This window comes from Lynx rufus, unplaced genomic scaffold (genome assembly GCF_022079265.1).
Source record: "Lynx rufus isolate CCGP_SWC_20201006 ecotype Redwood Valley unplaced genomic scaffold, mLynRuf1.p SCAF_2, whole genome shotgun sequence".
NCBI lineage: Eukaryota > Metazoa > Chordata > Mammalia > Carnivora > Felidae > Lynx > Lynx rufus.
The window spans coordinates 7,143,299-7,170,965 of NW_025814834.1; the positions used below are offsets into that span (position 1 = coordinate 7,143,299).

The window sequence follows — 27,667 nt, forward strand, 5'->3', positions numbered from 1 at the left end:
ATTTTTGAGACAGAGAGACAGAGCATGAACGGGGGAGGGTCAGAGAGAGAGGGAGACACAGAATCTGAAACAGGCTCCAGGCTCTGAGCTGTCGGCACAGAGCCCAACGTGGGGCTTGAACTCACGGACCGCAAGATCATGACCTGAGCCGAAGTCGGACGCCTGACCGACTGAGCCACCCAGGCACCCCAGTAATCAAGACATTCTTAAGTTTAAGATTAGTTCACAGTGCAAACCCCAAAACATAGATAAAAGCAGTTTTTATTCTGATTACAACATTCTCTATAGATAATTTGAAAAATAAAAATCAACTGAAATCCTATCATCTCAAGATAACCTTTATTGGTGTTCCTTTCCTGTTTTTTATTTTATACAATTCCTTTTAACGTGTAATTATATAATGTGTATATTTAAAATTGCTTATATATCTACTTTAACTTAAAATTGCCAATGACTATTCTACTGAAAAAAATAATTCAGCGAGTTAAAATGTGTATTATATTAAATACATAGTATCTTTTCCTGCTTTCTCATTTAATATTATATTGTCATCATTTAGGCAAATATTAAAATATTTTAATTTTTTTAAATTTTATTTATTTAGTTTACATCCAAATTAGTTAGTACATAGTACATCAATGACTTCGGGAGTAGATTCCTTAGTGCCCCTTACCCACTTAGCCCATCCCCCCTCACGTACCCCCTCCTGTAACCCTCTGTGTTTTCCATATTTATGAGTCTCTTGTTTTGTCCCCTCCCTGTTTTTATATTTTTGTTTCCCTTATGTTTATCTGTTTTGTCTCTTAAAGTTCTCATATGAGTGAAATCATATGATACTTGTCTTTCTCTAACTTTGCTTAGCATAATACCCTCTGGTTCCATCCACATAGTTGCAAATGGCAAGATTTCATTCTTTTTGATTGCTGAGTAATACTCCATTGTGTATGTATGCATGTGTGTGTGTGTGTGTGTGTATATACATGTGTGTGTGTGTGTGTGTGTGTGTGTGTGTATGTATATACACCACATCTTCTTTATCCATTCATCCATCGATGGACATTTGGGCTCTTTCCATACTTTGGCTATTGTTGATAGTGCTGCTATAAACACGGGGGTGCATGTGTCCCTTTGAAACAGCACAACTGTATCCCTTGGATAAATGCCTAGTAGTGCAATTGCTGGGTCATAGGGTAATTCTATTTTTAGTTTTCTGAGGAACCTCCATACTTTTTTCCACAGTGGCTGCACCAGCATGCATTCCCACCAATTTCTTATTTTGAGGAGGAACCGGATTGCAACCAAATGCAAATCCATGAACTTCATTTTTTGATTCAAACTTTTGTTAAAACACACCTTTAAGACAATCTGAGAAAATCACATATGGACTGGGTTTGGATATTTTATCAACATTGCTAACATGATAATTGCATGTAGTCTGTTTTTTTTTTTTAAGGCATCCTTATCTGTTACCGTGCACACTAAAATGTTTGAGTGACATATCTAGAATTTGTCTTAAAATAGTCTAAGGAAAAAAACAGGTGAAATAATTAAAACAAAATTGGCAAAATATCAATTGTTGAAGCTGGGTTATGTTAGGTAGGAGTTTGTTACACTAGTTGCTATAACCGTGTCCCCCAAGATTCACATGTTGAAGCCCTAACCCTCTAGTGATGGTGCTTGGAAATGGGGCTTTTGGGGAGTGATTAGGGTTAGAGTAGGTCATGAGGGTGGGGCCCTGATAATGCAAAAGAAAGATGATTTTTAAAAGATCAAAAGATGATAAAGGGTTAGTATCCAAAATGCATAAAGAACTGATATGCAGAAGACACGAACAGACATTTCTCTAAAGATGACACCCAGATGGCCAACAGACACATGAAACGATGCTCAACATCACTCAGCATTAGGGAAATGAGAATCACCTCACACCTATCAGAATGGCTAAAATCAACAACACAAGAAACAGCAGGTGTTGGTGAGGATGTGGAGAAAACACTCATGCACGGCTGGTGGGATTGCAAACTGGTGCAGCCACTATGGCAAACGGTACGGAGTTTCCTCAAAAAGTTAAAAATAGAACTATCCTGTGATCCAGGAATTGCAGTACTGGGTATTTAGCCAAAGAACACAAAAGAACTAATTCAAAGGTATACATGAACCCTTATATTTACAGCAGCATTATCTAGCCAAACTATAAAAGCATCCCAAGTGTCCATCAACAAATGGATGGATGAAGGAGATACACACACGCACACAACCTTCTTTATGCAAAAGAATGAAATCTTGCCATCTGCAATGACATGGATGGAGCTAGAGAGCATAACGCTAAGGGAAGTCAGTCAGAGAAAGACAAATACCATATGATTTCACTTACATGTAGAATTTAACAAAACAAAAAAGAAACAGAACAAATGAGCCAAGAAAAAAAGAGAGACACAAACCAAGAAACAGACTCTTAACCAGAGAACTGATGGTCACCAGAAGGGAGATGGATGGGGGGGGGCGGGGGATGAGTGAAGTAGGTGAAGGGAATTAAGAGTACGCTTACCAGGATGAGCACTGAGTAATGTATGGAATTGTTCAATCACTATACTGTCCACCTGAAATTAATACAACACTGCATGTTAGCTATACTGGAATTAGAGTAAAAATCTTAAAGAATTCTTCTTTATATACATGAAACATCTAAAGATGGATAAAAGAAAAAAAAAGAGACAGGAAAGGTCTCTGCCAGCCAAGGACACAGCAAGAAGATGCCTGTCTGCAAACCAGGAAAAGGGCCCTCACCAGACACAGAATCTGCTGGCACTCAGATCGTGGGCCTTCCCAGACACTTCTAAGACACGAGTCTACTCCTATGTACGTTTGAAATTTCATTAAAAAGAAAACCTGAACTTGGGGGGAAAAGCTAATCAAAGACAAAAGTTGCAATGACCTCTGGACTATTAAGGACTCAAACCCCTCAGGAATGAAGGTTCAGGTCACCCCAGCAGCTGAGGGGCTGGTGGAGGGCAAAAGGAACATAGAACAGGTAGGAAGGAAAGAAGTTGTATAAATATCAGCCACCGTCTCATGAGCTGGTACGGAAACAACTGTAGCAGCTATGTATATTTTATTCCTCACTTTTTGTAGGTGGGATTACCCTCTTCTCAAGATGGTTTACTTTTTTTTTTAAAGATCTTATTTCTAAGTAACCTCTACACCTAATGTGGGGCTTGAACTCACAACCCCAAGACCAAGAGTCATGTGCTCCACCAACTGAGCCAATTAGGTGCCCCCTTCCTAGCTTCTTTTACATATATGTTTGTAGATATAAGCCAATTTTTCTATTTTTCCATATTCTCTCTCACACGCACGCACACACACACACACACACGATCCAGGCGAGATCGTAAGTGGAGAGGCATTGGTATCACCTACAAATGGACAGAATGACTGATGGGATCACTGGATACTGTGTTAAGGGTTTCCCTACAAATTACCGGTTTTTCAGTAACCTTACCTTTTCCCATTTTTGCTACCAACCTTTTCAACTCCAGGTTTGTTTTTTTTTCCCTCATTTTTTTTGATTGAATAGTTAAGGTGGTTTCTATTTCATAATGGGACCCTAAGCTGCTTAAGGCTTAATTTCATATTACTAAAGACAGAAAATCAGTTAAGTGTGCCCTATATGAGGCTTACCACACTTGCATTTCAACTTGGGTCTGCTTCAGGAAAACTGTAAAGGGTGCTTATCATGCATCATCCAGGACCCACACTGAAACACAGGTGCAAAATCAGAAAATACCCTGGGTCAGCAGGTATGCTGCAAGGCAAGCATGTACAGATGTACACACAGATTATCCATACTCCAGAGACTGGAGATGAGTGAAACCTCAGCTAAGCAATGGTCTCCAAACTTCCCATTCAGAACTTAAAAGCAGGGGTGCCTTTGTGGCTTAGTCAGTTAAGCGTCCAACTAGAAACTCTGGGTTCATGGAACTCAAGGACCGATTTTTGCTTCCAAGTGCCACAGATAACCTGGTGCCAGCTAATATACAGCCCCCTAGAACCCATGACACAGTGCCTCCTTGAAGGCTTCTTTGCACTAATCTTACGATATCCAAAAAAAGTGGATATCCCATGCCCCCTACTTGATATGCTTTACTGAACCTACATGAGCCCACAAACTCCCTTCTCCCTTGCAAAATGGCCCACAAATGGTAGTCATCCAGCATTTATGCACTGGGCACCGTAATACGCTCTTGTATTGTAACTTATTAGTCCCAACTACTTGATAGTTCCCATTTCACGGATTGGGGCGGGGGGGGGGGGAACCTTGCCCAGAGGAGGTGGTGGTAGGACCAACATTCAAATCTGACAGCTCGACTCTAGGACCTCCATTCCCGAAACTACTTGCAGGTTCATTCCACAGAGTACCTTTAAAAAAACCCACCCAAAACGCAGACTCTGGGTAGAACTGGGAGATTCTGGACACAACAAGGCTGGGCCTTTGGAAACTGCTCTGGGTTCCCAGCTCTGCACAAGAATGGAAACCAGAGCCTGTTCTGAGCCCGCTCATTAGAAAAGATGGAGGTCCTCAGTCCAGAGGCCAAACTGGGGTAGTTACTAAGATTCCTTTCCCATGGTCTACGTGCACCAACTACCCCAAACTTGTGCAACTTCAAAAGAGAACACTAGAGAATATTACTGTCAGAGACTGCTAACCGCCAATGCAATATCCACTCTCCCCAGTGCTTAGAAACAGAACTCCAGTGGCACTTCGGGTGGCAGCACACTCAACTAAAAGCCCCAAATTTCCAGCCTTTCTTGCAACTAACTTTAGTCATGTGTTTACATTCCTGACAGGTTAAGATTTTAAAAAAGCTCCTTATTGGGGGCTAGAAGCAGGGAGGTGTGCTTCTTTTGCTTCCACTCACTCCTTTCCTCCTGCCTGGAATATGGGCTTGAAGACTGGTGCTCTAGCAGTCACCTTGGACCACGAGTGACTGTGAGTATGTAAGCCACAATCAGGATGGTGAAACAAAAGAACCCAGGTCCCTGAGCAACATGCCAGCCTTGGATTGATGACCTCCAGATTTCACTTGAGAAACCATCTTGTTTCACTTCGCTTTTTGTCTCCTCTTATATGCAACCGAACTTCAAACTGACCCACTGACAACTTTCAGGACTGCTTCTCCGAGAAACTCAAAAGAAAAAGTAATTTTCGGTCAAGGAATGCTATTCTACCACCGTACTCAAGTGAACAATCTTTGAGAAATGATGGCTCTGCTTAATACCCCCTGAACTGAACTCAGTGTCGGTGCTATTTTGAGTCTTGTCCTCACGAGGTCATCACTTTGCCAGCAATGACAGGGGGGCAGTGATAGATTTTAGGCCGCAGAGGAGTAATGAAGGAAAGAGCCCACTTCTCTTCCCTTGCTTCCAGCAGCTATGTGCTGTTCCTCCCATACAGTGAACCATAGCTATGCTGTTTTAGTTGCAAAACATTCCCACTGATGGATCCCTGGAGGGAAACTCTCCTCTCAAAGGTTCCCGGTCTAGAACTGGGAACTACTAGAACTACCACAAGCTGTACGGGTTCATCATTCCCAGGACATCCGGTGACACCCTTCAAAGAAACCCCACACATCTGGCTGCTTCAAGGTCCCAGGCTCCCCACGATCTCAGCAAGCACTGCAGCTTCCTCACCAGGAACTGCCTGCACTCAAGCAGGGCCAAATCCATCTCCAGAGCTGGGCTATTTCTTTTCGCTCCAAGAAACCCATCAACTGGGAGGCCAACTTCCATCTGGAATGTGCTCTTGGTTGTAAGTTACAACCTATTTGGAGTGTGCACGCCTGAGGCTCCTGTGAGGGAATTCTACTTCCCACACTGGAAGCACAAGAGAGAAACGGGTTCATTTCACGGAAGCATTTCTGTCATACAGATTTTTTATTTTTATTAGTAACACAGAGAGGGCATTTTGTATAAATTTCAATTTCTTAATCTGATCAGTTTAAAGAAAGTGTATAAAAGGACACACACACCACTATGTTACATATTTATACAATGGATGCCTAAAAGAAAGGTAACTGAGATAAAGCCAGGAGTGCTATTACCTATCCTAAAATTAAAAAGTAATCCCCCAACTTAGAGCTAATGAAGAGTTAAAACTCCTTGATGTAGATGCATAACTCATCTTATGCAGAAAACTCTCCCAAATGGCAACATCGCCCACCCCACATGCTCTCCTACGATGTGACCTTACCACATCGCTCAACAAGGATGGGGAGAGTCCCATGTCCCCAGCTCGCTGAAGCTGGATGGGTGTGCACGGGCTTTGCCAGAAATAAAAGTACCACAGAAGTGACATTACGGAACTTCTGAGTTTAGGTCAGAAAAGGTGATGCAGCCTCTGCTTGGTTCTCCTCGGGGTGGGTGGGAGCCAGGTGCCACCTAAGCCCACCCACCCTGAGGATACCGTGAAAAGGAGTATATGGTTCCTCCAGCCGCGAACCCAGCTGAGCTCCCAGCCAGCAACCAGAATCAACTGCCAGCCACACTGAGTGATCCGTCTTGGCCTGCCAACCTAATCGAAGCTCCCTAAGATTGTCCCAGCTGACATCTTACCGCGACCAGAGGAGACCCCATGCGAGAACTGCCCAGCTAAGCCCTTCCCCCAAATTGTGACTCTTAAAGTTGCCAACAAAATGAGGGGGTTGTTGTAAATAAGTTTGAGGTAAGTTGTTATGCAGCAACAGTGACGAGAACACCAACTACCTGGGGGGGGGAAAGTCTCCATAATAAAACTGTCTCGTCTGGGTATGTTTTTTAAACATCCAAATTAAAATAAGTAAAAGCAAACCACGTACAAAACAAGTACTTTAAAACTCAGAAAGAGTTACGTTAATTTGCAAATAAGTTTACAGGAAGGGATATAATGTGGTAGTTGGAAGGGATATAATGTGGTGTGTGGAGTGAACAGATGAGAATGTGGAAAGGAGCAGGACTGAAACAGAAGAACATTTCTGGGGAAGAGTGGCTTGTTTCCACTAAGTGGGAAATTCCTCAAGTAGAAGCAAGGTTCTTGGTTAAATGGAATGTTCCATGATAAAAATGACTTTGCTCCCCCAAATGTACCTACCCCACCCCAAATGTTTGTGTTCTATTTATTTTTATTTTCTCTGAACAAGCACACGGTGGAGTCTAGTTTGGAAGGTGTGGGCAGGCTCTGGAAGGCACATTCAGGCGTGTGTGTCTGTGGTGTGCGGGCAGGAGACGACCCACAAGTCAGCAGAAAGGGACAGTGAAAGGGAGTAAAGACATTTGGTCAAACTTACCCGTGTTTATCGTGACCTCTACATTCGCAAATACAGAACCAGCCAGTGTTCCATAACCTGGCAGGAAAAGTCACGGCTGCTTCGATGTCTCGGGTGCTCACGTGCCTGGAGCTTCTCCACGGTGCCAAGAAAACAGTTTAGCGCAAAACTTAGCCTTGACAAAGGTGAGTACACGAGGTGCGCTCAGACAGAATACCACCATGTTTTATTTAAGTTCTTTTTTATTTTCCTCCACACTGGCAAAAGTTCCGAGGGAGCTTAAAGTTTTGTAAACATTTTAACTATCCCTCTTCCCCACCCCCCACTTTTGAATTTACAAAGCAAAGGAGAGCAGGAGTCCCAAGTTTGAATGGTTCCCCATCTCCTCATGCTATTTGATCCAAAAACTATATACAAGTTTGTAGCAGTCTCTGTATAGTTATTGTACATGTTTGGGAGGGAGGGAGGAAGGCAAGAAGGGATAGGGAGAATGGTGACCCAAAAGAATAAAAATAGAAACCAAATATAATCAGCCAAAACCAAACTGCTCTCAGAGCAACTCCAGCCTTCTTCAGGCAATGATGACAGAAAGAAAAGGTGCTCGACTAGGAGCCACCGAACCACAGCACTTCTCACACAGGGACGGACGGTCCAATGGCTCCAGACCAAAGTGTGATTGGCAATTCCAGGTGATGTTCTGTGGGGGGCTGAGGGAGGCAGGAAGAGTACTTGTTTATAAATAGGGCTTGAATACGTCTGTAACTGAAGTGAAGGGGTATTAGGGGGCCATGATCAGAAGCCAAAGCCAGGCTTCTCTCCCCCATTCTCTCCCATCCCCTCCACCCCACTGCATTCTCCTGTGTAGTGGTTTCCATGGATGAAGGTCTTAAAGATGGTCAGGTTTTGTATGTTTTCTTTTCGGAAAAGGCAAGCAACTTGCCATTCCAGAATCTTTAAACAGAACCTTTTGGGGCCACAGCAAGACACACACACAATGCTCTGAGGAACCAGATGAAATTCCGGGCTTTTATCAGAAGCAAAAGTTTATCCCTATCCAAAATGAAATTATACAAATTCATACATATGGTAAAGATCCTAGCTGCCTCTTAAACGAGACAAATTTTCAGCAGAAAGGCCCAAAACAAACTGGTCCTAGTCCTCTGAAGTAAAAATATTTATGGGAAAAATCAGTTTTTGTAAGAAAGGAAAAATCAAGAATAAGTTCTTCTCCCAGGCCATAGAGTTTCCTTTGTCCAATCAGGTTGGAGTATGCCAAGGGAGAAGTCAGCTTGCTTAGAAGTCACTACCTAATGAAGAAAAACATGAATCCTTTCTCCGAAAGGATGCTCAGAAAGAACAGGCGAGGGGTGTGCAACATCAAACCAATCCAATCTAAACTCCACCCCACTCAGGGCCTCTTTGATGCAATCCCAGAGTTAACAGTGGCAATGCAACCTTCAGACTGGGGGTGCTCTGACTGTCTTGTTGGACACTCAAGTCACAGTTCATGGCATTGTGTGGCTGGCCAATGTCTGTTACCATTAACTCTCTTCACGATTGCACCAGTTAGACCCCTTGCTCTTACGGGGAGTTAAAAAGAAGAAAAAGAAAATAGGAGGGAAAAAAGTGACATAAGAAAGTAAATAGCTATTGGCAGATCCCAACACACTTTCTGGGACACAGTAGATGAAATCACGGCACAGTAAACAGGTGCTGCCCAAAATCAGCCTTGTTGGGGAGGAATCCCCACTGCCACCCCCAAGACACAGGGTCCAGTCCACTTATCTAGTCTGAGATGCTCACCAACGAAAACAATTTAAAGAATCTTGGACACAAAGGGCTAGAAGAAAAAGCCTGAGATGATCGGTTCTGTGATTTGTTGCAGAGTGATAAAGAGTAAATGGTGAGTAAGTGTTGTGTCCAAAGGTGGAGAATCCATGGTCAGCAGAGAGGAGAAGGAAGGCCAGTCCACTGGCAGGTGCTCAGTAGTCATCCAAAGTCTCGATTTCACCCATATTGAGTCGCTCTGATGAAGCATTGACTGAAAACCCTGCCGGAAAAAATTGGCAATGAGTGACCACACCCGAACAACCATGGGGCTTGAATTCCCATCAGTGGGCTGAAAGAGAAGTCTCTCGTGTTTTAGCTTGCCATAGGGATACTAAAGAAAGGAAGAAGAAAGAAGAATGAAGGTCGGAGAGTGGTATTCTGCCCTTGCAGTGAGAGATTCTTTATTTTTATTTACTCCTCAGGGTTCTGGTATAATTTAATTAGGGAGGGAAAAAATGAATTACGAACTAGTGCCTTAGCGATTCCTGAGAACAATCTGGCTGTAAGCATGTGTTAAGGCCAAGTCAGGGGGGCTGGCGGGGAAAGTTCATTCAGGATGGGCACTTTAATAGAGATGTGGGCAGAGGGGAGAGAGAGAATAACATATGCCAAATACTTTGTAACTACCTGACCAGAAGACTGAATTCTAAGTGGGATAGATATTACTTCAGTCCCACTGGCTATTGGGAATACTTTTTCCCCCTCAATGGGTCAAAAACTTTTTCAAAGTTTCGGCCAAGAGCTTTTGCCATTCGAGGATACGAGGCTTCAGGCAAGATCCACTACATGATCCTGTGAGCCCTGAGAGTAGAGAGCACAAAAAGATTACAGTGCTTGCAAAGGAAGGGATTTCAGTTAGCCATATGGATTAACCAAAATGGAATCTGGTTTAGAGAAAGTAATCTTAGTACCACCATCGAAGGCAACGATCAGTACTCACAAACACTACCAACGTTTGAAAACCTAATCCCTTCAGCCACACATATGTAATTTTTCGATAAACTTCATAACCAGAGATAGATAAAGTATTATTAACAGGGCTTCTTTGGAACAAGGGACTCCCAAAAAGCTTTCAGTTCATCTACCCTAAATGAAATCTGTTCAATCTGTTTCAGCTCTTATTTGAGTATCAAAAAGTAAACTCTCCTATGTAAAAGCAGTTAGTTGTTAACATTACTTGAGTGTTCTGCCCCCTTTTTTCTCTAATGTTCAAGTTTTCAAACAAAGACACATTTTATTTATTTTTTTAATGTTTGTTTGTTTATGACAGAGAGAGACAGAACCCGAGGCAGGCTCCAGCCTCTGAGCTGTCAGCACAGAGCCTGATGCGGGGCTCAGACCCACGAACCGCAAGATCACGACCTGAGCCGAAGTCCGACGCTTAGCCAACTGCACCATAACGGTGCCCCAAACAAAGACACATTTTAAATGTATGGATAATAGGGGCACCAGGGTAGCACTGTCACGTAAGCGTCCGACTTTGGATCAGGTCATGATCTCACGGTTCATAGGTCTGAGCCCCACATCAGGCTCTGTGCTGACAGTGTAGAGCCTGCGTGGGATATTCTCTGTCTCTGTCTCTGTCTCTCTCTGCCCTTCCCCCACTCACACTTTCTCTCTCTCAAAATAAATTAACTTTTAAAAAAAATAATTAAAAAGGCTCACATAATAAAAATAGCTTAATTACACTATATTCTTGACTCAAAATATCAAGATTTGATATTCCTCAAGAGGAAGAGACAGACAGGGAGAGCAAGAGGGAGAGTGAGCGAGGAAGCTGTGGTACAAGTTGCTTACAAGGCCTAAGACTACAAGGGGTTAGGGTTCCAAACCCCAACCGTAGTTCTACCCATCAACTGTGTTCCCACAGCCCACGAGACTTTTGTCTTGAAAATAACAAAAGGCTTAGTGTCCTTATTTGAAAGTAACAGTTTAATTAGGTAACTATAAAAACTTAAAGACCAAACAGCTTATGAAATGAGCTATGACTCTATTCAGAAGCAGGTTTTTGACTTCACATGTATCTCAAGAACAGATGAACCGTGATAAAAACAATGAGCTACATGTGATAAAAGTGGAAACGTAATAAAAACACAAACTAAATTAATTTTAATCATGTGAAGACGGAAAAAAAGTGGGCCAAAAAAAAGTTCCTTACCCATGTCAGTACTTACTAATCGACAATATGTCAATTACTGGGCTAAGCTTTTAGCAGACATGGTTTCATTTACTGGTCACAAAACCCAGCACAATGGGCAATACAAAGGAGGATGTAAGCCCACTGTGCCTGGTTCTAAAGACTACACTCTGTTAGGATCAGAACAAATGACTACCTCTCACTCACATGACTTCTTTAAGGTCTGAGAGATCTTTTTCTTTTTTTTTTTTTTTTTTTTTAGTGTTTATTTTTGAGAGAGAGAGAGTGTGTGAGAGCAGGAAAGGGACAGAGAGGGAGGGAGACAGAGGATCCGAAGCAGGCTCTATACTGACAGCAGAGAGCCCGATGTGGGGCTCAAACTCACAAATGCTGAAATCATGACCTGAGCAGAAGTCGGATGCATAACCTACTGAGCCACCCAGGCACCCCTGAGCGACTGTTCTTATAAGGGAAGTATGACTGGGGGGAAATGCTGGTGTGTGTGAAACTTATCATATCCAAATAATGGATACTGGTTCACAAGGGCACCCTTCTATTTTAGAAGCAAAGTTCTCTTTTGATCAGTGACTACTTTCTCAATGGATAATTCTGGACCAAATTAGAACCTGTCTATTCTGTGCATGGGTTACTGTGACTGATGGACATTTATTAATCTTTCTCAATCTGTAAACCAATTAAGACATGTATCAATTAAAATAGTAATAAATAGAAATGAGAAGGTAAGGGACAGAAATCAGTAATTATCAGAAGCATTTTCAGAGAGAAATTTAAATGAGCAGAAATTTTCATTAAAAGGTACAAGCCCACACAAATGAGTCTTCTCTATACTCTGTTGAACGTTTTATTTCCCTTATATATATTTTTTCTTCCCCTTCAAGATAAATCGATTCCTTAAACTCTATTCCTAAAATAATCTCTCATTCTCCTGAAGGGAGTTTTAAGTCCCTTTCTTTCTGGGGTCTGTAAGAGGGATGGGGTCAGACTGAATATTTAATTCAAAGAGCTTTACCTCCTTTTCAGAAGAACCTTTTCTCTGATAGCCTACCCTTCGAGAGCCACAGCTAAAGAGCAATAAATAAGGTCTCCTTAGGTAGAGCCCACATCCAGAATTTCAGGAACACTTTTAAATCTATATTCACCCACTTCTGTCAAAACTGGATGAGATGTGAGACTGTTCAATCCATTCTTAACATAAATTTCTGAGACAGGCAGAAGAAAACAGCGTTTCTTTCACCAGACCTCTCTGGTTCCAAGCCAGCTTTCAGGCCTCAGTTCCAAAGGACAATCCACAAAGGTAGGTTTTTATTACTGACATTTTGTTTTTCTCCAGGGCAGGAAACTGCGCAGGGAAGGCAGGGACCCTGAGGGCAGAGGAGGATGGCAATCCACCTCTCACTGCGTTTGCGGCTCACAGGGGCATCACCACCTGATGTCACCCTGGACCCACCCAACACACTTCAACAACCACATCCTTACTCCATCAGCCTGCTCCATTTTCCAGGGCTCATCCTTTCAGCAAATGGCAACACTACCCATCCTGCTGCCCAAACCCTTCCATTCCCCGTGTCCAGCCAATTCTGTCCCCTAAGTTTCTGAAATCCATCTAACTCCTCTCCATCTACTGCCAAAACCCTATTCCAGGCCACCAGGACCTTTCACCTAGTCTATAGTGCAGCCTTATTAGTCTGTCTCCTGCCTGGGCCAACATCCCAACCTGCTATCTTTGCCAATATAATCATTCTATTCCAGAAAGCATGGTCTTTAATAGCCTATTTTACATTCATTAAAAAAAAAAGAGAGAGAGAATCATCTTAATTTCATCATAGCCTGTGAGGGTGTGAGGCCTATTTAAGAAACACAAGGGGCCTGCATCAACTTTGTCTAGATGGTTTATTATTCCAGAAACACTAATGCCTGTCCTTCCTGCCAGTCTTTCAAAGCCCCAGTTCTGGTGTCACCATTCCCATGAAGCTGTCCTAGCAAGAAGATTCTGGTTCTCAATGCTAGACAAGAATAGCTGTGGCCAACGGAAGAGTGGGAAGGAAACAGGCCTCCTATGAAATCCCAGCCCTACTGCTGAACAGCTACGTGACTTTAGAAAATGTTCTAAATCCTCTGGGCCTTGATTTACTCACTGGTAAACTGGAAACATGACCTGGGAAGGCAGAATGACTCTGAAAATTGGATATACATACATACATAATGGATATCGACAAATACTAGTTGTTTGAATACCTGATTGGATTTATGGTCAGCTTCTTACAAATCAGCATTTAAATTTTTACAACTTTTACTTTTCTCCATTAGCATTATCTTCCAACTAAATTAAAAGGTCTTTCAGGAAAATTCATATTAAATATGAAATTTAAGGCTTCAAAGTTTACAGCACCAGACAATGTAAGTAAATACTCTTCGTATTCCCTAGAGCACACAAGGCATAGCTCTTACACTGATGTGCCGAGTAAATATTACTTAATTTAAGCTGGTTTAAAAAATTAATTTTATATAAGAAATATTTCCCTTTATGAAAAACATTCCATCATGGGACTCAATGATACTGCTATAACCTGCACACCCCAACACCCAGCTGAGACTTTAGGCCTTTGCTCACCTAATAAACTGGGATCTGCTCGGACCATCTTCTGCTTTTTCTTCTTCTTGCCACTTTGTACGGCCTCAAAATTGGATTGTTGGTTGTTGCTTTGATTGGTCTGAAATACTGAATGGAGTGCACTGTGATTCATTCCCCACACAGAGTCCTGTGAAACAAGATGTCACAACTGAGGTTACACAGTGGACACAAGTGTGGTCCCCTCTAAGAAAATGGTGGATTTGCCCTTACCTTATTAGGTACGAGATTAAAAACAGAATGCCTATCATGGATTCTGGTAACAGGGAAACCAAGAGGAATTCACTGGGCCACTCTTTCCCTTCACTTAGATTCAGACATCCCATTCAAGTTCTGTGCCTCCAAAAGGCCTGTCCTGGTAACTCCAGGTATCCACCCCACCGTGACAACACATCCGTCAAAATGTCTCTGGTATACAAGGAGTCTGTACCATCCACCAGGAAACCAAATACACAGCAAATAATCAGACTTCTGTACTCCAGCAATTTACAGCAGAGTATAAGGTCCCTTTGTCTCTGAGCCCCAGGACAGCGAGGACAGGCTGCAGGCTAGCTGGCAGCATGTTACCAAACAAAATTAGTATCATGTATTTTATTCCCACTGGCAATCCTAGAAGAGATCTGGTCCCCAAATGTTATCCATACACTTTGTACCAACTAGTTAAACTATGAAACAGTCTATAAGCCATTCACACTTGCCTGTTGCTCTTACTAGAGCAATTCCATTTTAAACTGGGATCTGATTCAATGAGCTAGTGGAAGGCACAGGTGGTGGCAGTGGCAGGGGAAGAGTGGAGAGAGCGCGGTGAAAGGACAAGCCCGGCTATGTGCACATGTGCACGCACAAGGGGCCTCCACCTTCCAATTTAGGCACACGGCGACGCCATCTCACAAATGCAAAGAGCGGTCTGTATTGCTACACAACATCTTCCCTTCTGATCCCTCATTTCTCCTTGTGCTGTTCATGTTTATACCTCTCACTTTCCTTCACTTGATCCCCGTTAGCCCATCTACCCAAATGGATTTTAAACGCCTTGTACTTCACTGTATCTTTTATACAGTGAATATATGTAATGACCGATATGAAATGACCGATAACAAACATGATCTCTAACACAATTACAGGACTAAAGAACACGAATATTCTTAAGCTCTCCATGAGCCTTGCCAGCTCATCTTTCATAAAACTTGCATAACTGATCCTCATTATTCACAGATTCCAGATTTGCAAATTCACTCACTGGCTATAGTTTATTTGTGACCCCAAAATCAAAACTTGCAATGCTTTTATGGTTATTCTGAATATGCAAATGTACAGAGCAGTGAAAACTCTGCCTTGCCTGAGGAACACATTTCCAGCTGAGGTGGAACAGGGCAGTAAGCTGCCTTCTTGTCTTAGCTCCCATACTGTGAACAAGTATCTTTTTCAGCCTATTTAGTGTCATGATTTTCACATTTTTATGCTTGTTGGTGCTGTCACTGTTTGCAATGACCCCACGTTTAAAGTGCTGTCTGGTGTTCCTCAGTGCAAGAAGGCTGTGCCACACCTTATGGAGAAAATACACTTGTTAGATAAGCGTTATTCAGGCATGAGCTCTTATGCTGCTGGCCATGAGTGCAATGTTAAGGAATTAACAATATATTAAATAAGGCATCTTTAAACAGAAACACGCATAAAACAAGGTTACATATTGATCGGCTGACAAAAAATGTTGTGACCAGAGGTTCACAGAAACCTAACTGGATGTTTCCCCTGGAGCAACAGGTTCACTCTCCGCTAATTCAGTGTCAGTGGTGATCTACAAAACAGAACTACCACGAATAACGAGAACTGACTGTACTTTTACATCCCCATCAACAACACACGAACGTCTGACATGCTACGGTAGTGTCAATATTGGGTACAGTGGATCCTGCGCACTGGAGATTTAACATTTGTAGGTGTTAACTACTCAAAAAATTTATGGGTCTATGACAAATTGGAATTTGCAATTTGAGGAAGATGTACGCACCACGGAAAATGGAATAGAGAACGATTATATGTGCTATTTGGGAAATTTGCAAAAAGTCTCTGGATATGTAATTTGAAATTATCAAGTCTACCACATTTCTTCTTAAGTGTATTTATTTAATCGAGAGACAGAGACAGAGACAGAGAGACAGAGAGACAGAGAGAGAGAGAGAAAGAAAGAGAAAGGGAATGAGCAGGGGTGGGGCAGAGAGAGAAAGAATCCCAAGTAGGCTCTGTGCTGCCAGGGAGGAGCCCAATGTGGGGCTCGATCCCATGAAGCACAAGATCATGACCTGAGCCGAAATTCAGAGTCGGACGATGGACCCAGGTGCCCCAAATCTACCACATTTTAAAAAGCTACGGTATAAAAATGGTATCTTCTGGGGCACCTAGGTAGCTCAGTCAGTTAAGTGTTTGACTTCGGCTCAGGTCACGGTGTCACAGTTCATGAGTTCGAGCCCACACCGGACTCTCTGCTATCAGTGCAGAGCCCACTTTGGATCCTCTGTCTCCCCTCTCTCTCTGCCCCTCCTCCGCTTGCATGCATGCTCGCTCTATCTCTCAAAATAAACATTTTTTAAAAATGGTATCTTTGGGGCACCTGGGTGGCTTAGTCAGTCAAGCGTCCAACTTCAGCTCAGCTCATGATCTCATAGCTCGTGAGTTCAAGCCCCGCGTCGGGCTCTGTGCTGACAGCTCGGAGCCTGGAGCCTGTTTCGGATTCTGTGTCTCCCTCTCTCTCTGCCCCTCACCCACTCGCATTCTGCCTCTGTCTCTCTCAAAAATAAACAAACATTAAAACAAAAATTTTTTAACTGCCTCTCAGGAGCACCATACAAACTACTGCCTCATTCATACCTGCTGCTGCTGCTGCTGCTGCTGCTGCTGTTGCTGCTGCTGCTGCTGCTGCTGCTGTTGCTGCTGCTGCCGTTGGTTGGCTTTCTGTTTGGCACGGCGCTCGAGGAACTGCTTGGCAAACTCCTTGGCCTCAGATGTATCTCCTAGATAGGCCCTAATATAATCATGGACCTCATAAGGAGATTCTACTTCTTTCAGGAAAGAAACAAATGTGGGAACTGCAACATGAGAGGGGAGAAGACATAAAAAGTAACAATGAAATATCACATGCAAGAAATCAGTTTCAGTTTTTAATATACTGTCACACCTACGACCAACTCAATCATGTAAACTTGAAAGGTAAGCAGCTACTGTGTTAAATATTCTTTAATCTACTGAGGAAAAAAAAAAAAAAGCCCACTGTCATTGCAATGACCAAAATCATCTCAAATAGCATCAAGTCCAACAAAGACACATCATGCATGCTTAGTTTCACTAAATGTTACTTTAGTAAAAACTAAATGTTATATTGATTGAAAAAACTGCTTGCCTAAGAAGTCACCCGGAAATTCATTTTTTCTTTCCTTAAATTCAATCAATTATTTATTAAGTGCTATGATGTGTGTCGGGCACCGTGACAGATAACTAAAAATACAACCATACGCCCCGGGAACTTTCACTTCATGGAGATATCATTTGTTTAGAAAGGAATCAAATGGAGCATTGCAAGCAGTGTGGTGCAGGAGAAAAAGCACAAGTATCAGAATTAGACAGACATGGGTTGAAAACCTGACTCTGAAATTTGCTCGCTGTGTGACCTTGATGAATTACTTAACCATTCTGAGCCTCTGTTTCCTAATTTATAAAATGGGGATAATATCACCTACATTGTAAAGGTACCTTATGAAATTATTGCAAAAATTAAATAACTGGAATAACATATGTTAACTGCTAGAAAGTGCCTAGCACATGACAGGTGCTTAATGAATGGTAGCCATTACTATTATTTACTATTGTTTTCCCTGGTTCTTTCAGACCATTAGATATTGTTAACGATGATGCAAAGGAACGCTTCCGTTCCTTTACTGTTCTGTTTTTAAAACATCCTTGGTTTTAGTAGTTAAGATACTGGAGATAGACTAGTTCAACGTAGCCTATCAGTTACAGGAATCCCTTCCACACCAAGCTGGTCTCTGGTTCAAACATTTGAGGGTAGGGGCAAGGACTCATTTCCATCTAAGGCAGATGATTCTCTTCTGTGATCAACTAACACTTAGAAAGTTTTCTTCAAATTGCCCTCAAACCTTTTCACTTCCACTCACTGGTCCTAGTTTCATCCAGCACAAAATGAGTCTACTCGCTCTGTCACACAATTCCCACCCCTGCCACCAAAGGCAGGAAGGGAAAGTTCTCACATCACTTCAGGCTTTTCTCGCCCAGGATAACCTTTGTCTCTACCATGAGTTACCTTCCTATGGACGTGGACTGGCTGGCATGTCCCCCACAAAATGACCCATATGGAACCGTGACCTTCTCTGTCCTGTACATCATAAGACAGCCTGACAATAGTACTTATTTTTTGGCAACCAGTGATAACCTATTTGAGCACAGTATTACAGGACTTTTCTCACAAGCAGTATTTACAATACTATGAAAGAGTCAAGTTCTTACGGTAGGTACAGGATCTGACCTCCATTACCTTTCACCTCCTGAGTTTTGGCCCATTATTCCAATTTGCAAACCTTTTTGGGGCTCCTACTCTGCCATTCCACATGCTGGGTTTCCCTCCCCAATTCTTACCATCCAAGTTATTTGCCGTATTAAGGGCATGAAGCATCTGTTCACACCACTGGGTAAATCCATCTTGGGCTTTATTTACTCCCTGAAAGAGCTTCAGCAACTTTTCTTCTTCTTCTACTTTCTTATTCTGCCGGTTAGACACACCTACAGATTTACTAAAGCAAAACAATAGGGCGATATTATATTCCCAGAAACTGTTACTATATGATTATACTACAACACCATAAATAATGTCTTGGCAACACTGGATGGCTGTCCAGTAATCCAACGCTTGGCTCCAAAAACGAAGAAAAACATAAAACAAAAAAACCCCATACTTCAAATGGATTGGGGGCCAGGGGGACTCAATACCTGCTTACAACCTAGCCTCAGCTAATACATTCTGATTTGTGAATATAGGGTGCCTTGCCACAAAAATGGTTAAATTATTCCTATGTGTCTTTTGGTAAGTTTTTAAATTTTGCTAAGCCTCAGTTTACTCATCTGTAAAATGGTACTAATACTTCTTTGGATTATAAGGAAAAAAGATATCGTATGTCAAGGCCTAGAGCACAGTGCCTGGCAAAGATGCTCAATAAACTGACAGTTGTTTAGAGTCCTATTCTTAATATGTGAGACCCTCAAACGAGAAGAGACAATCTGACAACACTACCATTTATTAAGTAGTCACTATGTGCCAGGCACTTCACTAACTACTTGGTGTGCATTCATTTAATCTGTACAACCACGCCCATGAAATCGTTATTATCATCTTCATTTTACAGATGAGGGAACTGAGGCTCAAAGAGGTTCCCTCTTGCCCAAGGTCACACAGCTAATAAGTGGTAGTGCTGGGATTTGATTCATGTATTTATCATTAAAACCCATGCTCATCCAAGAACACCGTATACTGAGGAAAGAAAGACAAAGGTGAAATGTAATTAATTTACCGAAAAAATAAATAGGTTTAAGGTCATTAGAGAGGTGTTTATAATACTCCCTACAGTCTAACTAACTTAAAAATATACACTTAGGAAAAAATGCTAAGATCTAGAGAATATCTTGGAGAAATGTTCAACGACAACAAAAAATACTCTATTCCTCGGGATGTCTGGGTGGCTCAGTTGAGTGTCTGACTTTGGCTCAGGTCATGATCTCACGGTTTGTGAGATCAAGTCCCATATCGGGCTCTTCACTGACAGTGTGGAGCCTGCTTGGGATTCTTTCTCTCTCTCTTTGCCCCTCACTGACTAATACTTTCTCTCTCTCTCAAAACAAATAAACTTTATATATATATACTACTCCTAATATTTATTAAGTGGTTACCAAGTGACAGGCAATGGACTAAGTGCCCAGCAATACAAAGAGCCCCTAGACATAATACAGATATGTTTCCATAGGGAAGAAAGCAGTCACCAAACTACAGCCTTCCATGCTTGGACATGGATGAAAACCAGCAAAAACTGAAGAGCTACCTTTTCACGCCCACCCAATATCCCCACTCCACACACGCCCCTCCCCATCCCCCAACCCTCCGAGGAGCATAGGTGTGATCATTTTGAGCCCTACCTGAGACTGGCGTTGTTTTTATTTTTATTTGTAGAATTCCTAGGTCCCACCTCTTTCACTGCATCATCCCAGAATCCCATGTTGGAGTTTTTAGTGTCTGCATTACTCCAGATACTACTGACTAGGTCAGACGCCCACTGATTAGGGGGACCAGTATTTATAGAGCCCCAAACAGAATTCCCAATGCTGGTGTGCAAGTTGGAATGCTGTTAAGGAAGAAGAAACAAATGATGTGGTTAACAATACCAAAAATATAAAAAGAGAGTCCACAAAAGTTCGAAAAGGTCACTTCTAACACCAATCCACACCATGCGTGCTTAGGAAGCCGAACCCACCGTATTGTTCCGGGCTCTGTTTGGTTGCTGGTGCTGCTGCTGCTGCTGTTGCTTCTGCATCTGCCTGGCTTCTTCCTGCTGTATCTCTAGAAGAGACTTCGCAGTACCTGCAGGTTTGCTGACATTCCCCCAACCTGAGAGTTTTTGCTGCTGCTGCTGCTGCTGCTGCTGGAGAGCTTTCATCAATTCCCTCTGCTGCCGCCTTTGCTGTTGCACAAAAATAGGAGCTAGCTTAAGATTCTGGATTTTAAAATACTGGTTACAAATATCCAGTGTGGTAAATGGAATGCAAATACATAACAGCTGTACAAAATTAAGCGCCTGACAGGGTTAACTACTTTGCTTCAAATAAAGATGTAAACTACCAGAGGTGCCGAAAGGAGAATAAAAAGATCAAATGCAGAATTCCTTCTTAAAAATTAAGTAGGACTTTTGGTTAAGTATAGAAATGAAAATCAGGGGCGCCTGGGTGGCGCAGTCGGTTAAGCGTCCGACTTCAGCCAGGTCACGATCTCGCGGTCCGTGAGTTCGAGCCCCGCGTCGGGCTCTGGGCTGATGGCTCGGAGCCTGGAGCCTGTTTCCGATTCTGTGTCTCCCTCTCTCTCTGCCCCTCGCCCGTTCATGCTCTGTCTCTCTTTGTCCCAAAAATAAATAAACGTTGAAAAAAAAAAAATTAAAAAAAAAAAAGAAATGAAAATCATATGAACTTCCTAAAGCCCTACCAAAATGACAGGAAAAAAATAATAAAATACACAGATACATACACATACATACGTATATGTGTGTGTATATATATGTATGTATGTATGCACATATACACATGCTTTTAAAAAGCATAAACCCATAAGGACAAAAACAACAAAACAGATTTTACAAGCTGAAAAGCAGGGGTGCCCGTCCCTCTCTCTGCTCCCCACCCCCCGACATGAGAGCGCATGCACTCTCTCTCTCAAAATAAATAAATAAACTTTAAAAAAAAAAGAAAAAAAGAAAAAAAATCGCAGGTCTTTAAAAAAAGAAAGAAAGAAAAAAGAAAAGCAAATAATGACACCCAATGTAACAGACCCAGTAAACTGAAACCTAAGTAAATGAAGCTCAGAAACAGGCTAATTCATCTAGAAAGCTCAGGAATTAAAAGTGTGGGTAACAGAGGAAAACCTGCCTGAAAATCTGTAAAAAGTAGCAGTTAAGATCCCAGCTGCCTCTGCAAGGCGACGTAAGTGGGCAGCTCTCAGAAAACGGAAAAGTTCCTCTTTAGAGAGGCTGAGCCAGATTGGTGGGTTATTCTGTGGGGAAGCTGACCTAGCACAAAAGGATACACCTATAAAATGCAAATAGATGGGAGGACTCCCCCAACAGAACAGCCCTGCGAGAGATCACTGCGGCAAAGCCCACCAAAGTCTTGTGTATGCCAGAATCTCTAATCCTAAATACAAATAAACAGCTCAGGACCGATTTGACATAAGCTTCTAAAATGAAAGCCAAAGATCAAATTAAAAGAAAAAAAAAAAAAAAAAGAAATTCAGTGGAAACACAAACAAGGGAAAATGGGAACAAGCTAGCTTTTTTAAAAGGTATCAGTAAGTAATTTTAGAAAGGTAAGAAGTGAATTCAATGGAAAAAAAAGAGGCTGTAAAAAGAAACACTTAGAGAACAAAATACTCAGGGAAATTTGAAATAAGATCACATACATTACAGCTCAACAGAAGGACTGAAACGGAAGATAAAGGAAATGCTCCCATCAAAAAAGATAAAAAGGTTAAAAATAAGAGAGAAATTATGAGAAAAAAAACAGTCCAGGAGGGCAACATACAAATGGTAAGAATTTGAGAAAGAAAATAGACCAAGCTGTGCAGCAAACCAAGAGCACCCAGATTTGAACAGGATGGGGGGGGGGGGGCATGCAAAGGGTACCTCCAGGAAAGAATGAAATACAATTATCCTAGGTTTACCTACATGAGAAATATCTACTGAGTAGCATTTTATACCTGTTGAAGAGTGTGAAAAAGTAACAGTTCAAAGAGAATTAATCAAATGAAAACACAAATAAGGCAACCATTAACTTCTGACTGACTGATGAACAAGTCCCAGGATTCCAACTCTGATGACCACTATTATTTTTTCATTCAGCAGAGACCAAAGATACTGGAACAGTTTCTAGTCTTAGAGTAGATCTATTCTGCTCTGCATCTACTTGTTGGTAACTTTTTAGAAAATAAATTATTTTACAGGAAGTGGTCCTTCTTTTTTTAGAGGGTGGGAAAGAAGGTAATTTTTAAGATGAAGAAAGTTTCACCTACTGGATAAGGTCAAGCACTCTACATGGTGAGTATGTATAGACAACTCCCCCTTCTCTGTGTACCCACGGCCTTCAGTGAACCACACCCCCCAGATCCAAAAATGACGACTGCTCTGCCTCAAGTCATATCCACGAAAAGCACTTTCTTCAAGACTCTGCTACTCCTGCCATCTTTTCAGAGGCCTCCCTAGATCACATGACCTAAAATGAGGCACTCAATTGCTACCACCACCAATTTTTCTCCATCTCCCTTCAACCCGAAGGCAAGCTTTATAAAAGCAGAGAATTTTGTCTGTTTTAGAATCAGCTAAACTCACCTACAACTGAGTAGGTGTCAGCAAATATGTGATGGATAAACGGACAAATGGATGGGTGAACGGATGAATTAATACGGTACCTAATAGCATGCTGAACCAAACCATTTTCTTATTCATTTTCTCTTCTGTCAAGAACTGTATTCTTCCCTTTCCTCCCTTTACTTCACTCTTTTGTATCCGTCTTATCCTAATGATAAACTATAGGATATAGACTCACAAGTAGAGAGACTTTATTTCGGTCATATTTAAATTTTTCTAGGCTAGTCAGAAAACCCAGTATCCTTAAAGAGATGTATTCTGCATTCTAAAAATCTAATTTGTAAGAAACATATCTATATAAAACTCACCCATAATTATGAAAACTCCATGTACTTTTATTTATGAGCTACTTCCTCAAGAACATTCACATTACCTAATCTTTTTTAAATGCTTATTTATTTTAAGAGAGCAAGTGAGCATGAGCAGGGGAGGGGTGTAGAGAGAGAATCCCAAGCAGGCTCCGCACTGTCAGAGCAGAGCCCGACTCAGAGCTCGATCCCATGAACTGTGAGATCACGATCTGAGCCAAAATCAAGAGTTGGACGCTTAACCAACTGAGCCACCCAGGTGCCCCTCATGTTACCTAATCTTAATGTTATTCCTATCAGCAACTTCACAGTTGCTGGAGTCACCAAATTCTAGACTCGCTAAAGAGCTTAATGATGAACATCCAATTCAGACACACAGCAACTATGACAATAATCATGATCTTTACTAACCACCCACCCATAATGCACCCCAGCTATCCTGGAACACTGACTAGAGCACTTTTACTTTTAAAACGTACCTCTTCTCGAAGCTGCCGTTCTCGTTCTTCTTCTAGTTTTTGGATTTCAGCCAATGACAGCGTTGCCTGGGACTGACATGCTGTTGTATTGGACTGCTGGCCCCACGTGGAAGAAGAGGGAAGCTAACAAAAAGGAAGGCAGAAGAGTTCATGAGGAAATGTGGACAGGAAACAAAGAGGCAATACTGCATTATATATAGGCAGGGAATTCATGTTTCCTTCAACTCCACTTAAACATTTAACTCAAGATTCCATCCTGCAATCCTTGTGCATATTAGAATTCTCCCAGTTTGCTTTTGAAACTTTTGTCACTACTCTAAACCTCAGATTATTTTAGAACTTAAAATATACATGGTACACTTTTATCTACCATTTTGGATTGCAAATCTGTTACACCTGGCACTGATATATATATACAACAATATACAGATACAACGAGTAAGGAGTAAAACAAAACAATCACTACATTTTTAATCCAAGGGGGCAATGAAGGACATGATATGCTACTTTTAGTGAAAAGCTGAAAGACAAGATTTCTGAAGAAAAAGCTGAGGTGGGGAGCTCACAGAAGATGCCAGGCATAGTTCTTAATCAGTATTTTATACAAGTGAATCACTGTTAACCAGGCTGTAGCTTCTAGTCATGAGCACTAGGCTGTTTTTAATAAATAATTCTATTTTTCCTATCCTTTAAAATCACTGACTAAAATAGAGTGTAAATATTTTTTGGGTCCAGAAGACTTTAATGTTCTCAAATGCTTGATTATTTTAAGGGAATCTCTTGGTTGTCTGGGCCAAAAAAACACACACTTTAATTTCGAGACATCTTGTGGCTCTTAACAAACAAACAAAAATAAGAAAAACCAAATCTAACTAGACTTGAAATATGTTTAATAAAAATCATACAAAATGCCCAAAAAGCCCAAAGAAGAATGGCTCTATAGCAGAAATCTCTGTAACCTGGAGCTGGTGGAATAAGGACACAGTTTAAGCTGTCACTGATATTACCAAACAGCTCTCGGAAGGAGTACCTTCAGCACTACAGAATACCATCGGTCCTGAACGTTTACGTCTGGGGCTGACAGAGGAGGTAGCAGGGGCATTTCTCTCAAAATACACCCCTGCTGTCACGGGGGAGAAGTGAGGAGGGAAGCTAAGAGAGAAAGACTGGGCACTAGGTGGGCAACATTAAGCACAAACAAACTCGTATCATCCACAGGAAATGACATATTGGAAGGCACTATCAAGATCAAATAAGGCAGTAGATCTCAAACACAACAGCAGCATTTGGGAAGGCCTGTAAAAATGCAGATGCCCTGGCCCCATATTCGATGAATCAGAAGATCCAAAGGTGAGGCCAGAGAATTTATATGTTTTTAATTCTGATGCATTCAGCCAGTAACCCCCAAAGCTATCTCACCCCAGCGTACCCTAGGAACCCATCCCCAGCCCTCTTCAGAGCCTCAATCAGCACAGGAAGAGATGCACTCTCCCTCCACAAGATGGCCTGTTCCCCCTTCCGGCACCTCTGAGTTCCTTCCCACCGCTGTGCCAAAATACGCTTCACTGTACTCTATGCTCCTGACTCACAGGTCTGCTCTGTGGACTAATGGAGAACAAAGCCGTCTTCTTCACATGACAGACAAATGTCTGCAGATACCTACAATTTTCTTTAAGTCTTATTTGCGCATAGAAAATGATATCCCATCGCTCCATCAACACTGCCTCAGGACATTTTCCAATTCAACCAATGTCCTGTACTGCCCACTCAGAGAACTACAGTTTATCAATCATACTTTTCAGAACAACTCACTCCCAAATCAGAAACTAATAGGGAGTTCAGCACATTCTTCATCACCTGAATGCCTCGTATCTTTCACTAACGTAAGAAAAATTTACTATTTTTTTCTGCCATGACATTGCTACCTTACTTTCCAGCACTGTACTTTATTTTGAAAAATAACCATTACACCTCTGCTAGGATAGTACAAAGTGTTCTGTAGACCTTCTCCCCGGCAAAATGGGTGAAAATTGCTTTTCAAAAAATTACTTAAAGCCTCTGGAAGTGAACATACAGGAATATGAAGAAACAGGTCTTCAAGAAAACCTGGTAAAACTCGGTAAGAACTGAGAGTCTGCGGTACTTGCACCAAGATCCATCCACTCTCTCCTGACTCCCAGCTCAGCCAGACAGAAGCGCCACTCCAGATGAGCACAGCTCAGAACACAGGCCCCCTGTCCCTGTCAACCGCCAGTCAGTGGGCTAGCTTCTTACAAAGAGCACAACACCAGCATGTCCCCTCCTGGCTACAGCTACCTGCTGCAAAGGTGAAGGCACCGGCAAGGACAGCTGGGGGGGGGGGGGGGCCTTTTTATGCCCAGCCCCCAACTTGTGGAATGGAAACTCCCTTGAGTACAGTGCCACCAGGGCTACTAGGGTCCTGAGTGCCACTGCCCTGACTCAAAAGCTACCATGCACCGGCAGAGCCAAGCCAAGAAAAATCGAGGCCGCTGTCCCTCCCCCAAGGGCTCAATTCCTAAGCAGAGTACCACTTAGAAAAGCACACCACTGTCACCAGCGCCAGAGCTGTGACTCATACTTTTGCCTTGGGGTGGAGGTGAGAGGAACAGATGGGAATATGCAGAGTTCCGGACCTCTTCCTAAAGGAACTGACTTTATTTGTAACAGACTGAGGAGAATGAGAAGTCCAAGCCAAAGGGCGCTTTTAAAAACAGTGGAGGCTAGGTGAAAGGCAACCAGGAGGAGATCAGTAGATTTACTGGAGATACACAGGTTAAACTGCGGGCCCCTACTCTGTCTCAGAGAACCAAGGAAATTGCTGAAAGTGGTTCTCCTGGGGTCAGAAACAATCTCAAAAATAGACCTCAGGAAGTGTCTCTTCAAAGAAGCCTGAATTTCACTGGATCAGTTGGTGAAGCAATCTACGCCCCAGGGCACTTCTGAGAACAGGAAAGCAATGCAGGTAGCAATCAGTGGAGGTTAACAGTTAGACAAAGCTATAGACAAAGCTAGAAAAAGATAATCAAAGAGTCCTGCCAAAACCAGGGATCCCAGAGTGACCGTGGGCATGCCTGAGGAGCAGCAGCAGATTTCCATCCACCCTGTTGGGGAGGCAGTGAGAGACTGGGAGGTCACTAAATTAATTCAGTCAGGCACAAAACAATGATGGGGCTTGCAGGACCAGTAACCAGAGTTCCTACAACATATTATCAAAAACAAGTCCAGTTTCCAACAAAATAATATGAGAACTGTAAAGCGACAAGAAAGAATGGCCTATACGCCAGGAAAGAAGCCGGCAACCACCTACAAAAGTGACCAGATGTCAGATTTAACAAAAACATCCAAGTTTTATAAATACGTTCAGAGAACTAAATAAAACCTTGATTGAAGTGGTAAAGGAAGGCATGATGACAGTATCAAAACAAAGAATATCAATAAAGTGATAAAGATTATCTCTAGACCAGAAGGAAATCCTGGAGTTTGAAAGCCGGGTAACTAAAATGAGAAATCACTAGAGGAACTAAAAGTATATCTGAACTGGTCAAAGAAATTAATGAAACTTGCAGATCAACAGAGATTACACAATCCAAAAAACCGACTGAAAGAAAGAATGGAGAGAAACGAAGACAGCCTTAGAGAAATGGGAAATATCACTGAGCACACCAACATGTGCACAATACAAGTAGCAGGAGAGGAGAGAAAGGAGCAGAAAAAATATCTGAAGAAACCATGGCTGAAATTTATTTAAAAACATTA

General features: G+C 42.1%; 1 protein-coding gene across 4 annotated transcripts in view; it reads right to left on the minus strand.

Annotated features, from left to right (window-relative positions):
- Positions 1 to 7,525: 7,525 nt before the first annotated feature.
- Positions 7,526 to 27,667, minus strand: part of GIGYF2 (GRB10 interacting GYF protein 2) — a 147,876-nt gene continuing 127,734 nt past the window's right edge. For all 4 annotated transcript variants that reach the window (XM_047085571.1, XM_047085569.1, XM_047085568.1 and 1 more), the window contains 7 exons: positions 23,891 to 24,013; positions 20,449 to 20,655; positions 20,114 to 20,319; positions 18,566 to 18,720; positions 16,787 to 17,004; positions 13,901 to 14,048; positions 7,526 to 9,351 (listed from right to left, as the gene is read on the minus strand). In XM_047085571.1, the coding sequence (XP_046941527.1) occupies positions 9,284 to 9,351; positions 13,901 to 14,048; positions 16,787 to 17,004; positions 18,566 to 18,720; positions 20,114 to 20,319; positions 20,449 to 20,655; positions 23,891 to 24,013 (1,125 nt within the window). In that variant the 3' untranslated portion in view covers positions 7,526 to 9,283. The remainder of the gene's footprint in view (positions 9,352 to 13,900; positions 14,049 to 16,786; positions 17,005 to 18,565; positions 18,721 to 20,113; positions 20,320 to 20,448; positions 20,656 to 23,890; positions 24,014 to 27,667) is intronic.